Genomic DNA, 13,615 nt, shown 5'->3' on the forward strand with positions numbered 1-13,615 from the left:
ACTGTGTGATGGATATGTTTGGTCAGCTCACATATGAACTGGCTTTCTTTGCTCCTACAGGACAAGCATGGAAAGTGTATAAGCTACACACCTACCTAGATGATTATCAATAAGTATGGTTCACAGTCCTTGAAAATCACTAAACCTTGAAATATCTGTCTTTACTCATAAGTGGTTTTCTAGAAATTGGATGTTTGCGTTGTGCGGTAATGTGATGCCGGGTTGTGAACCCAGTTTTGGTAGCTGTAGGATATATTTTGTATGTTTTGTACACTGGCCTGTATATATTAAGTATGTACTTAGGAAAAGATTTGCCTTCTTGCCTTATAAAGTCTGGCTAAGACTTAGAAAATAGCTCTTTGCTTGAGAATGGTGCTGAATTTTTCTGGGTGAATAGTATAGAAACCAGCTATTAGAAACATTGATTCTCTATAACATTGGAAAAGAGGACCTACATGAAGTCAAAATTCCCTTGCTGCTGATTGCTTCTATCAAAACTGAGTACTGTCAAGGAGCCCAAAATGGAGATTGCACTGTGTGTCACTATGCAGTCCAGATAACTGGGGGACTGCCAGAGCTGAAGCCTGTCAGTATGGCTGGGGCCAGGCTGGCCTTGCTATCTTGGACTTCTTGGGTGTTGAACGTAGTGTAAGGTATCTGGTTTGATTTGCAGCAGCTCCAACCTGTTGTGGAACTGGAATGGTCCTACCTGTGGTGTGATGGGGTGCTTTATCATGTGTGGATTCTAGATTCTTGTGAGTAAATTTGCCTCCATGGGCACCAGATGTTGATTCAAGAACGTTAGAGGGGCCTCCAAAAAGCTCTCAGAGAATTAAACACATTTATTATTCTGGCCCGGTGTTCTCATCAGAGAAATCCTTATACCCTAACAGGAAGGAATGGCTTTTCCCCCATGTATGTCATGTTGTTCCTTTCGCCTCTCACCTTACACACCTGCCCTGGTCGATTTGAGTTCTACCTACATCTTAGCCTATGACAAAGCTCACACCTGTCCCTCCTGCCCAGTGTGTTCTCCTGAGCCTCAGGGTGGTAGAGCCAGGTCTTTGATGGGCCTTTCCTGCAAATGCCACTGATGTGAGATGTGACATACTCATGCTGAACTCAGTGTGTTTTATCCTAATTGCTTTCTCTTTCTGTATCCCTGCCCCACTTAAAGGTGGCATCGGTTACCAAGTCTTGACACCTGGAATGATTCTCCCGTTTTGTCTCCCTCCTCACCGTGCCAGGGCCATCAACAGCCCTGCCTTCCTGCCTGTACCCGTTGCTCCTGTGTGGCTCAGACTTTTCCTATTCACACCAGCAATTTTTACCCATATTTTTTCTCTCTACTACATATGATAGATGGCTGTCTTGGGTCACCTACAGTTAAGGGTACTTATTTGGTACACTCATAGAACTACATCCCTTTATCAGAAGTTATATGGAAATGGAAAACTGAAAGTAACACCACAGACATAACCTCTATATCCATTCTAGAACTTTTTTAAAAAGTGAAATTTCAGCTTTTTAACTAATTTTAGTAACAAATTATTTGTGACATCTCAGAACTGATCACAGCACTGGTGTATCATGATATAAAAGTTGCACATGACTTATTTATTCAGTTAAATGATGACCAGCTCAAGGCAAAATAGATGACAGCCCACCTGTCTTGTCTGTTCTAACTTTTTTAGTGGAAAAATAATTCTGTGATAAAAATGGAATATCTTTCAAGCAAAATTAACAGTGGGGGTATAAATGGCTCATCTTTGCACTTTACCATTAGTTGTAAAATCCATTTCTTGAAACATTGATGGAAATATGTTAATGTTCTCTGTGGAGTTAATCAGACAATCCACGACAGGCTAAATCCATTGTGACAAAGGACAATGAAGAGTGATTTTGATTTAAACTTCTAGCACTTCAACTATAACTGACTCAAGATATCAGTAATGATAAACTGATAATAAATTATTTTCCTGAGGGCTGGCCCCGTGGTGTAGCGGTTAAGTGCGCGCGCTCTGCTGCTAGTGGCCCGGGTTCAGATCCCGGGCGCACACCGACGCACTGCTTGTCAGGCCATGCTGTGGCGGCGTCCCACATAGGGTGGAGGAAGATGGGCACGGATGTTAGCTCAGGGCCAGTCTTCCTTGGCGAAAAGAGTAGGATTGGCATGGATGTTAGCTCAGGGCTGATCTTCCTTACAAAAAATAAATAAATAATTTTCCCCCAAATTGAGGAAATTTCAACTATTGGTGGAGGAATTTCGACTGTTGACAAATTTGCCAAGTAATATGTTACAGCCAGATGTCTTAGGAGAAAACTTAATATAATTTTCTAGTAAGCCACTGGTTCTGGTTTATGAATACCAGATTTTATTAGCTGTTAATAATTTAGGTAATAGTCCTACTCATGATAAAAGCATATGAAATTGTTTGCCTTCCCCCTGTGGTGACAGGGAAAACAGAAGATGTTAAGGATGTCTATCGGAAGGACATATATGTCCATCAAAGGAACATATGTGTCCATCAGAGGAACATTCGTGTCCATCGGAAGAACATATATGTCCATTGGAAGAACATATATGTCCATCGGAAGAACACACATAGGCAACTTCCATTCTGAAAGACTTGAAAAGTAATCGGAATTTCCCAGGCATTGAGGGCGAAGGATAAGTGGCCTCAGTAAGGGGAATAGCATTATGCAAAGATGTACTGTAGTGAAAGAGAGAGGGAAGGAGAGAGGAGAGGGGAGAGAATAAATGGGGATGGTCTTGATGATACTAGGCATTGGAAGCATTGTGAGTGGCAAGAGATGCAATTGGAGAAAGACACAGGGCTAGTTCCACCAAGACCTGGAATGCCCTGCTGGGGAGTTTGGATTCTATCCTAATGGCAGTGCACAGCCACTGGAGGCCTTTCAGGATGATCAGATTTGAATTCTAAAAGATTGCTCTGGTGTTTGTCTGGAGAGTAGGCTGGGGGACAGTAGGAGCCGAAGCAAGGGAACAGGTTAAGTCACTATTGGAGGTGTTCTAGGGGAGAGGTCACGATGTCCTGATGTTTTGTCTGGCTTTTCAACAGAGGATTTTATAGTTTACAGAAGATAGAAGAATGGAGACACGGCATGGTCAAGTTCAGTTTTGGATGTTTTGAATTAGAGGTTCCAGGGAAGCGTCCAGGTGGATATGGATGTCTGGTTGACAGTTGGATATACAGTCTGAGCTGAGAATACAAATCTAGGAATTGAATCTGTGGAAAATGAGACCTCATGAAAAGAGCATGAAGGTAAAGCAAGCCCAGGCTGGAAATTGGAGAAACATGGTACATGAGGGGTGGCTAGAATGCTGTGAGCTTGAAGGAGATGGAGAGAGAATTCAGAGAGGAAGAAGGGAAAAGGAACCTCAGAGTGATATCATGGAAGCCAAAGGAAGAATGGTTTTCAGGAAAGATTCAGTCTCACGTTCTGCAGACACATCATATAGGACAGGACAGAGAAGTACATTGAATTAGCAAGTGGGATAGTGTCTCTGAGAGATCATGGTCAGAGCACACCTGGAGGAAGTCAGATTGCAGGGGCTTAAGGAGTGATCGGGTGGAAGGGAAGGGAGGCAGTGAAGGTGGGTAACTCCTTTTTAAGGAGCCTGGGAGTGAAGAGGAAGGAGAAGGCTGTCCCTGGATGTATACTTTTGAATGATAAGCTTACAGATGGGCAACTGAGGTTCCTGAGGAGACACCAAGGATTCTGAGCTGGTGCCCTAGTGGAGGGATTAGCCTTGGGAGGAGGAGTCCTTCCTCCCCTCATTGTGAGGAGAGTGAAGGAAGTGGGACCAGTGCTGCTGCTGCTATAGGGCAGGTAGAGGACAGGTGGAGTCAGGGCTGTGTCTCTGTGAAATGGAAGGTAGGGTCCTCTGCTGAGCCAGGGTACAGAGTGGTGGAGAGAGTGGCTTAAGGGGTGTGGGAAAGGTTTGAAATGGCTGCTGTGGAAGGTGGGGGAAGGTTGCAGACTGATTCCCAGCGGAGGCTGTAAATCGTGAGTTGTTGGCAGCCTGAATCTGCATTGCTGTGCATCTCTCTGTGGATTTTTAAAGCAAGACTCATTCACTTATGTGGAAAAGATAAAACTGGAATTTTTCTGGGTGAGGATGTCCAAGGAACAAAGAAAAGAGGCTTTGAGGTTATTGGCCATATTTGATGGCTGGATAGAAAATATCTGAAAATTTGTGGGAACTGAAAGGGACAGAGTGAGAGTCAGAGAAGTCACAGAAGATGTGATGAGGCAGGAGAACTAGTGTGGTGGGTACAGCTGGGACAGTGGGCTAAGAGAGCTGGAAAGGTGAGAGGGTGAACATGCAAAGTGCCTCAGACTGAGATTCAGAGCTGGGTTATGGGTAAAGACAAGGACCAGGGTTGGCCGTAAGGGCAAGTAGAGTGGAAGTGGAGGTCATTGGAGTTGAGGGTCCTAAGGAACTGGGGGGTCGGGGTGTTCTGAAGAATTATCCTTGCTATTCACAATGAAGGCAGAGTCAGAGGGAGAAAGGATGCCCAAGCCAGGTGCTTGAGACCGTAAAGGAAGTGTTGCCTGGCTCTTCACTATTTTCCACTCTACAGACTCTTTGTTTGGCCACACTCTCTACCCCTTGACCTTCTTGACCTTGTTCCCTGTGCCAGTCACCATTCTGGGGCAGCACCTGCTACCTGCTGTAGGAAGTGACAAACTAATGCCAGACCTGCAAATAAGTTCTTGCATCACTAGAATGTAGGCTTCACGAAAGCAGGGCTACTGGTGTATTTTTCGCTGTTGCATCTAAGCACCTAGAATAGTATCTTGCTGTTCAGTATTTATTGAATGAATAAATACTTTGAAGTTTGCATTGACCTTAACTGCTGCTTGGTACACCTGGTGTCGGCCTATTGCTGCGTTCCCAGGTCTTCTGTATTTTGGGAGCCCCACTCCAGCTCCATCTCTGCATCCCTCTTTCAGCTTGTCTTCTCTCTTGTCCCTTTCCTGAGGTCACAGCCACTTGTGGGACCTTGCTTACTGTCTTCTCTGCTTACAGAATAGCTCAGGCTTTAGCCGCTTCCTTACCACTTTACTTGGAAGAGAGAAGGTCCCTACTCTCTCCAAGGCTACTACTTTCCCTTTATTAGGAGTGTTAGAGACAGTCCTCGTCTGTTAACCTCATCACCTTCTGCTTTTCTCTCTGGAACCTGTCATCCTTCTCTCTTGGACAGCAGTTACTCCTTTTCCAACAGGTGTAGAGCTGATCCACAAAATAGGAACAAAAAGCCATTTCTTCTGTCTTGGACCTTAAATAGTCATCTTATGTCTTTCTTTTTTTCTAGTTAAAAAATCTCCTCAAAGTGTTCCCTTCTGTTTACTGACTATTTGCATTTTCTTGCTGCCTGCTCACTGCTTCCCACCTTGAGTCTGGGGCTGTATCCACACGTTCCCGAGCTGTCATGACTCCCACCAGGGCATTCCTAGGGCTTCTCTCTAGTCCTCCTTCCTTCATTTGTTAATTCAGCACAAATTTGAGCACCTCTGATTGTCAGGCACATTTCAAGGTGCTAGCGATACTGCCATGAATACAACAGATGAAAGTCCCCGCCCTTGTGGCTTTTACTCTCTAGAGGAAGAAACAGATATTAAATCATATAAGTGTGTGTGTGTATTTGATACTAGCAAGTACAAAGGAGAAAAATAAAGCAGAGAAGGGAGATAGCAGTGTCAGAGTGGAGAAGTTTACTATTTTAGGTAGAGTGACTGGGAAACCTTCAATGAAGAGATGACTTTTAAGTAGAGGTCTGAAGCAGGTGAGGGGAGTGAGCCATAGAGCCATCTAGGGGAAGAATATCTGAGCAGAATGAGGAGGATGCGCACAGTTCCTAAGATGCGCGTGTGCCGGATGTTTCTGAAGAACAGTGAGGACAGTCCTCGTCTGTCTTGACCTCACGTGGCATTTGGCATTTACTCCCTTTTGCTTTTGGAAATATCCTTTGTCCTTTGGAGACCAGAGTTTTGGAGGGAGGGATGACCTGGTCTGGTTTTGGAGGGAGGGGTGACCTAGTCTGGTTTGGGCCTTCTCCATCTCTTTCGCTGATTTTTTCTCTTCTTTGTGCTGCCTTTTAATCTTCTTTTCCCTAGGGCTCTTTTCTTGCTCCTCCTTTCCCCAGCACACAATGAGTATTGCCAAATTGCGTTCTTAAACTGTGCTTCTGACCACTTCCCAGACATCTCAACTTGTACATCACCAGGGGACCAAAAATTCAACACATTTGACATCTAAATAGTTGGTTGCCGTACCTCCCCCACCCCCATAAAGACCCGAATCCCACCTACTTTGGTTTCCCATATCCATTTTTGCCTTTACTCAAATAGTTGCCAATTTAGAAACCTTAGTCCTCTGTGGCTTTGTTACCCTTACCCTCCACTTCTAATTGGTCATCTTGTCAACCTCATTCTCTGTCCTCTGTGCCCCAATCTTCTTAAGCCACCCCCTGTTGTAACAAACATACTTCACACACTTCTGTGTCTTTGTCCTTGCCGTATTTGTGTCTGGAATGCTCTTTTCCCCTGTCAGGAGCAAGCTCACTGTTACCTCCCCTCTGCAGTGGATTCTCCTCATCCCCAGTCACATTCATTGTCCTCCATTGTGTACATCCCTCTCCTAAGCCCCACACAGTGATATGGTGATGAGTATCTTGCTGGACTGTGAGCTCATTGAAGCTGCAGCTGAGTGTTATTACTCCGTGTGCCTGATGCTTTCCTGTGGTTCCTGTATTGGGTACTTAGCAAAGAGAAAGATGGATGGAAATTTGGACCTAAGGGCACTGCATTACACATATTGAATATGAAGGAAAAAACTTTAAATTCCCAAGATACATATGTCTTCAGCAGTAGCCTTCCTGTGTCATATGCAGAATACCAACATCTTTGAGAGCAATGGGAATTGGAGTTTTGTTGGTGTTTGCTTGAATCCTGAGTGTTATCCTTCTACTCCTTTGTTGGAACAATGGCAGACAGTCCTGTTGGTAGGGGACATTGGCCCAAGCTTGTGGCCAGCTGAACTGGCCGAGGGGAAAGAGCAGCTGTTTGAGATCAGACTTAAAAACTTAATTGTATAAATACACAGTTTATTGTGTTTGCTCTGAATAGCAGTGTTCTCTTGCGCTAGTTTTTGTTTCTAAATTCAGATACTTTTTTGTCTTGTCGAGAATATTTTAATTACTGATACAAAAGTATCAGTAATTAAATACACCTGGACAAAAAAAGTGTATCTTTCATTAGCATTAATAGGGAAAAATTGAGCAACTAAGACATTTAAGGAAACTGAAAAAATGCTCTTCAGTGAATTTAAGATATAGGGATTCCAGAATAGCAAAGAAGCTGAAAATTGAGGGGAAGGAGAAACAAATGATTTTTACTCTGAAGAGGTTAAATGTGAAGGCTTTCATTAGTTTAGCAAAATGTGTCTTGCTTCTTTAGAAAGAAGTCTATTATATTTTGAAAGGAATTCTCGAGTAAAAATAATAGAGGCAGTGAAATAGTATTTTTGACAGAAATTATTTGTCTTGAGATTTTATTGACGTCAAAAAAATGTAATCTCCATGTTCTCTTAATTTTTCTTTTTTTTTAAACCATTGGCCCAATTTTATAAGACTCTCTTGTGAATCTCTAAAGCATTTTAAGAACATTGATGATATTTTAATGAGTAGCCTGTAGTTCACTTTCTTCAAGTAGCTCCCCACGATGAGCATCATTCATACTAGTTGTAGGAAAAATTCCCTGTTCTGTTCATGTTAAGTCTTGGTTCATTTTGACTCAGGAAGAAATATTGTGGTTGGCAGTTGCAGCAAATTAAACGGAGTAGTGAAAGGACAAAAAAGATGTATCTTTCATACACGTGAGCATTTTCAAAATGTCAGCTAGCATATCTTCTCTTGCCAAACCGAGAGGCCCTTTGTGCTCTGTATAAGAGGGAGGGCACAGCCAGTTTATAGTGCGGGCTCCTGGGATGAGAGAAGGCTGGATGGAGGAGGTGGAGACAAGTAGGATGAGGTTGGTGTTGAAACCAAGAAAAGGTGAGAATTTGAGTGATTCTAGAAGGCTGGTATCATTCTAAATGTAGAGACTCACAAGTTATATTAAGGTCCTAACACATAGGAAAATGCTATGTGTTTACTCAAAAATACCCTCTGACTCCTAAGGTGGGAACAAACTTAAAATATTGTTTGCTCGAAATTATTTTCCTGGGCTAATGGGTTCTAAACATTTTCTCAACTTTTCATATGCTAAATTTCATTAGTGGTTAGTGGAACACTCCTTAAACTGTTCCGAATTTGGATTAAAACGTGGATTGAGAGACTGGCCTGGCGGCATAGTGGTTAAGTTCACATGCTCCACTTCAGTGGCCCGGGGTTCAGGGATTTGGATCCCGGGAGCAGACTTACGCACCGCTCATCAAGCTGCGCTGTCGCAGGTGTCCCACATATAGAGGAAGGTGAGCATAGATGTTAGCCCAGGGCCAATCTTCCTCAGCAAAAAGAGGAGGATTGGCAACAGACATTAGCTCAGGGCCACTTTTCCTCACAAAACAAACAAACAAACAGACGTGGAATGAGGTGAATAAATAACGTTAAGATTACAACACTCTTGCCTTCTTGAAGATCAGCTTCTTATAGAACTTTATCAGGTGAACCTACAGTGCCCTGAGGTGGTTTTACTTCAGTGACCTGATCTTTTTCTGGCACACACTTGAGCTTTCCTTTTATAAGGACTAGTGAGTGTGACATCTGACAGATACTGCCAGGCGCACATTCCTTTTGCAAGTAGGTGAGGAGCGTGTTTGGAGGACAGGGTGAGTTGGCACATTGGCCTGAAGCTAATGAAGCTTTAGGGAAGAGTGTGACATGGACTGCCAGGGTGCTCAGTCTTTCCGCACACAGCGTGCACATGACTGTGCATTTGCCCTACTAGTAACTTAATTATGAGCAGGCTAAATGCACCCTGTGTTTCAGGTCACAGGAGTTCCCGGCGCTGTCCACAGTTTGCATTAACGCCTGTATCAGGACTTGGTGCTTTAACGTGAAGAGTTCACGGTGGACTTTTCCTCTGAATTGACACACCATGTTGCTGTCTTTCCTTATCTTCTTGAGCGGCAGTTTTACACAGTGTGGCAGCCTCATGGATTAACGTGATGATGAAATGATAAGGTGTTATGTGCCGTTCCGAGCGTGTGAAGATCCTGTCCATTAGCTCTCTAATAATAAAGGCTAAATTTAAATGCACATAAGGTTTGCCATGATCTGTCCCTTTACTTCTCTCTCAATACTTACCTCTCACTCTTTCATTTTGTACCCTAACCTCCAGTCATATTAACTCCTTAGAAGCTGACATCTCACTAAACACAGAGAGAGGGAAAGAGGGAAAGGGAGGTACAGGAGGAGGGAGGGAAATGCACATGCACATAGTCACTTCTTAGGTCCTTCCTTCAGAGGGCACTTCCTTTAGGAAGCAGCCCCTGAGTTACTCCTCTGCTCCCACCACCATCAAATCTGGACTAGTTACTCCTATTCTGGGTTCCCACTGGGCTGTGCTTCTCCCTTCGTGATATAACTATGTAGCTTTGTTAAAGTTGTGCTGACCGTCCCCTTCAGTAGATTGTAAACCAGCCCAGGGAAGAGAAGCCATCAGTGTTACACGTGTATCCTGGCATCTAGCACAGTGTGTCATGTAATAGACTCTCAGTCAAAATAGGTTGTTTTAAAAATGATGATACTTATTATGCTCTATTTTGTTTTCAAAGATTCCCCAAAATGAGGACAAAAGGAACCATGCTGAGAAGCCACTCACTCTTCCAACGCAGGAAGATTCCAAAAAGCCCAATGACCTTTCCAGTTCTGCTCCAGATGCCAAAACAGGAGAAAGCGATAGACAGCCGAAAGAAAGCTTTTTTCAGTTTCTTGGTAACTTATTCAATATCTCAGGAAAATCATCTCTTGGAGAAGCCAAGCAGTCTTCTTTCAAAGATGACCATGACAAAACTGAGAGAGATTTACGAAATCCCAGTGACCGGGATGAGGCAGGGGGCAGAAGGGAGCAGAAGGGAGCCCAGGTGGTCCCAACAGAACATGAGTCCCCTTCAGCTGAACTCTCAGATGCCTGTTCTTTGGATACAACGCAAGACAGTGAACAGGAAACCAGGGATTTGTTAAAGTAAGTTTAAAATTTACTTGAGCCAAAAAATTGAGCTTTTGGACCTAGCTTTTGATTCCTGTTAATTGAGGGGATGGGAAAAAGTATTCTGTAATGTGCCCGCTACTGGGTAAAGATTATATATAGGATTCCGTGTATCATGCATGTAATCTAGGGCCTTTTGAGCTATTTTATGGAGTGATATTAACACCTTTTAGGTGCTAACTCTGTCACAGTACAAGATTTATTTCTAATTTAAGACTTCCTTGCCTGGGTGTGTTTTCTGAATTCTTTCTGTATTAGGACAGACAGTGTGTTCATTGTCTGCATTTTGGGAACAAAAATGGTCCTAAGGTTTGTATTCACCTTGTATTAATATCTTTTCTTTGTGGAATCCAATTAAAGGGGTTAAGAAAAGAAACTGATGCTATTTGTAAAACTAGCCTTATGAACCTTTTACACAACTCTAAGAAACTGAAATCTGGCAGAAATTTAAGGAGAATTTTACCACCCCTTTTTTCTTTCTTTGATTAACAAACAGGTATTAACCTGTTTTTCTTTTTACTCAGATGAGCTAGAAGGAATATTTTCTACCCAAAAATTGTTTATAACGATGAGTCCATTAGACATCTTGTGTAACATAAAAGTATACATTTATAACTAATAAGAATCTATCTTACTGATTTTAATTTAATCTCTACCTAAGGATTATTTTTATTATTTGAAGAAGTCATCAATAATGCTGTAGTCAGATATAGATGAAAAGTTCTAACTTGGTAGTTCCAAAGTGTCTTCGTGTGTGAATTTTCAGTTAATTCTTCATAGCAAGTTTGTGAGGCAGGCACAGCCCCATCCTACAGTTGTGAAAACTGATACCCAGTTAGATGTGAGTTTGCCCATCAAGAGTGATGTGGTGGAGCTTGCCCTACAAGATGTTAAAATGTACCGATAAAGCTACATTAATTGAAACAATGTCATTCTGATGTAATATTTGCTAGACTTCTAAATGGAACAGAATAGATAGGCTACAAATAGACTTTCATATATTTGTGATTTGAACCCTTAAGTGTGATGGCATTACGTATTCTTGTAGAAAGGAGGACTTGGTGAAATTGGTTAACAATTTGGAGAAAAAATAAAAGCTAGATACTTATCTCATTTTTATATTAAAATTAATTAAAATGGAGTAGTAAATGTTTAAAAAACATACAAAACTAAAGGTAGTTGAGCGTGAATTATTCTTTTATTTTGGTGGGAAATAATTTTCTAAGCATGATTGTGATGGAAAGTATCAGGAAAGAAAAGATCAGTAGGTTGGATTACTTCTAATTTTCAAACTCCCTTGTGTCAAACAACATAAACAATGATGCACTAAATTGGCAGATGAGAACATTATATACAGAAAATGTCAGAGAATGCTTTAACTGATAAGCATTTTGGACACTAACTCACCATGAGAAAAAAAATGAGCAAACAATATAAATACATCATTCAAATAAAAGAAATATAAACTGCTAACAAATAAGTGGAAAAAAGGTTTAGTCTCACTAGCAATCAAGGAAATGTAAACTAAGCTGAGATAACTTTTCTCCTGTTAAATTGATAACTAATAATAAATGATTGTACTCTGTGTGAGTCAGAGTCAGTACGGCTGATGCTCATATACAGTGCGAGGAGTGCAGGGCACGTTTTAGGGCAGTATGTGTCAAGAACCTGAAAAAGTTTGTAGGTTATTTCTAATGATGTATAAAGGTGTTTATTGAAACATTTATAGAAACATGTAATTGGAAACAAATGTCCAGCAGCAGAAAAATGGTTAAATTAAGGTGCATCCATAATGAAGGATTGTCTGAAGCAGTGCTATTCAAAGGGTGGTCCTTGGATGAGCAGCATCAGCATTGCCTGGAGTCATTAGAAATGCTTGTGATCTGATTCAGACCCACTGAATCAGAATCTCTGGGATTGAGGCCCACAGTCTTCTAACAACCTCTCCTGGTGACTGTTCAGTTCCAAAGTAATTTAAAATGGTGGGGATTCTGAGGCTGTTATATGGGAATTGGGTAGAAGGGAAAGTCGGGGCTTTTTCTCCTTTGCTTTTGATTAATAGGTCAGATTTATTTCTTCAGTACTAGACAATAGAACATGGAAGAGGCTACTGTCCCTCTTAACTTATCTTTAGTAAAGCCCTCCTTGTCGATAGAATAATTCCTAAGGCAGTTCACCAGAACCACCTCAGCAAAGAAAGGTGCTACATATAATGCTGTCTATTACTATAGTATCAAACATATTTTTTGATCACTATTAATACAGTTTTCAACATTTAGACGAGTTATTACCTATAATTTGAAGTGTGTTTAAAAAATATCCTAATCAAAAGGCATTTTAAATGATTTCATCCTCACTTAATTAAAAATAATAAATAGCTTTGTAATTGTTTTTACGTGTATGTGGTTGATGTTTGCACAATGACGAAATCACCTAACGATGCATTTCTCAGAATGTATTCTCATTGTTAAGTGACTCATGACTGTATATAGGAAGCTACTTCATTGTTGGGTTGAAATTCTTTAAAAAGCTCTATAATTCTTATATTTTCAACAGATTCATATCCATTATGAGAAACTCTTCTGTCAAAGCTTTATTGTGATTTAAAAAAAAATTGCTGGTTTTGCAGCTTTTCTTTACATAGAAAAGTTAAAGGGCTTCCCTATTGTGAGAGAAGATAGTGTTAACTATGTAATTTGAAAGGAAATAAATCTTAACACTAAAAAAGTAGCTTAATCATACTTTCCTAAAAGTGAGTTGGAAACTTTTGCTCTAAGGCTATTATTTTCAGGCTGCTATTATAGAATTTTCTTTGAGGAATGATACGTGACTTTGGTTGAGCTTTGTAGTATCAGGTGTATCAGATTTATCCAGAATTGCCTACAGTTGTATGTAGTACCTGGACGCTTAATACACCTTCACATGGTGGTGTATGTCTTAGGCTGAAATGCATAAAATGTTTTCAAATTTTTAATATGTATGTCTGTTTTCTTAAGTATTTGAAATTTCTAAGTATTTTACTTTTACTATTGTTTGGATCACATATCTTTGGTTATATAGGATAAGCTATAGATCCCATGTACAATTACATAACACATGAAATTAATACTCCCTTTTCGCTCTTCAGCTTGTGAAAAATAAACCTTTTTGTTTAATTTTCCACCTTCAGTTTATTTTTAAAGTTGTATGTTTTTGACATTTCCATTTTCTTTTATTTGTCAGGGAAAAACTTAACAATTAAAGGACAGTTTTATATTCTTAATTCTATTTAATTATGGAGACTCGGTCACAACCTGTGAAAGAATGATGTAGAAAATAGACTATGTTGGCTTGACTAACCTTTTAAAAAGTGGGAGTGTAGCTCATGAGTACC

General features: G+C 40.9%; 1 protein-coding gene across 7 annotated transcripts in view; it reads left to right on the forward strand.

Annotated features, from left to right (window-relative positions):
* Positions 1 to 13,615, forward strand: part of CRYBG3 (crystallin beta-gamma domain containing 3) — a 95,657-nt gene that overhangs the window by 17,801 nt on the left and 64,241 nt on the right. For 6 of the 7 annotated variants that reach the window (XM_058555651.1, XM_058555644.1, XM_058555645.1 and 3 more), the window contains exon 3: positions 9,809 to 10,218. In XM_058555651.1, the coding sequence (XP_058411634.1) occupies positions 9,809 to 10,218 (410 nt within the window). Of the gene's footprint in view, positions 1 to 2,909; positions 3,324 to 9,808; positions 10,219 to 13,615 lie in introns of those variants that run through there. The other variant, XM_058555646.1, reaches the window with a different exon arrangement.

This window comes from Diceros bicornis, chromosome 15 (assembly GCF_020826845.1).
Source record: "Diceros bicornis minor isolate mBicDic1 chromosome 15, mDicBic1.mat.cur, whole genome shotgun sequence".
Taxonomy (NCBI): Eukaryota; Metazoa; Chordata; class Mammalia; order Perissodactyla; family Rhinocerotidae; genus Diceros; species Diceros bicornis.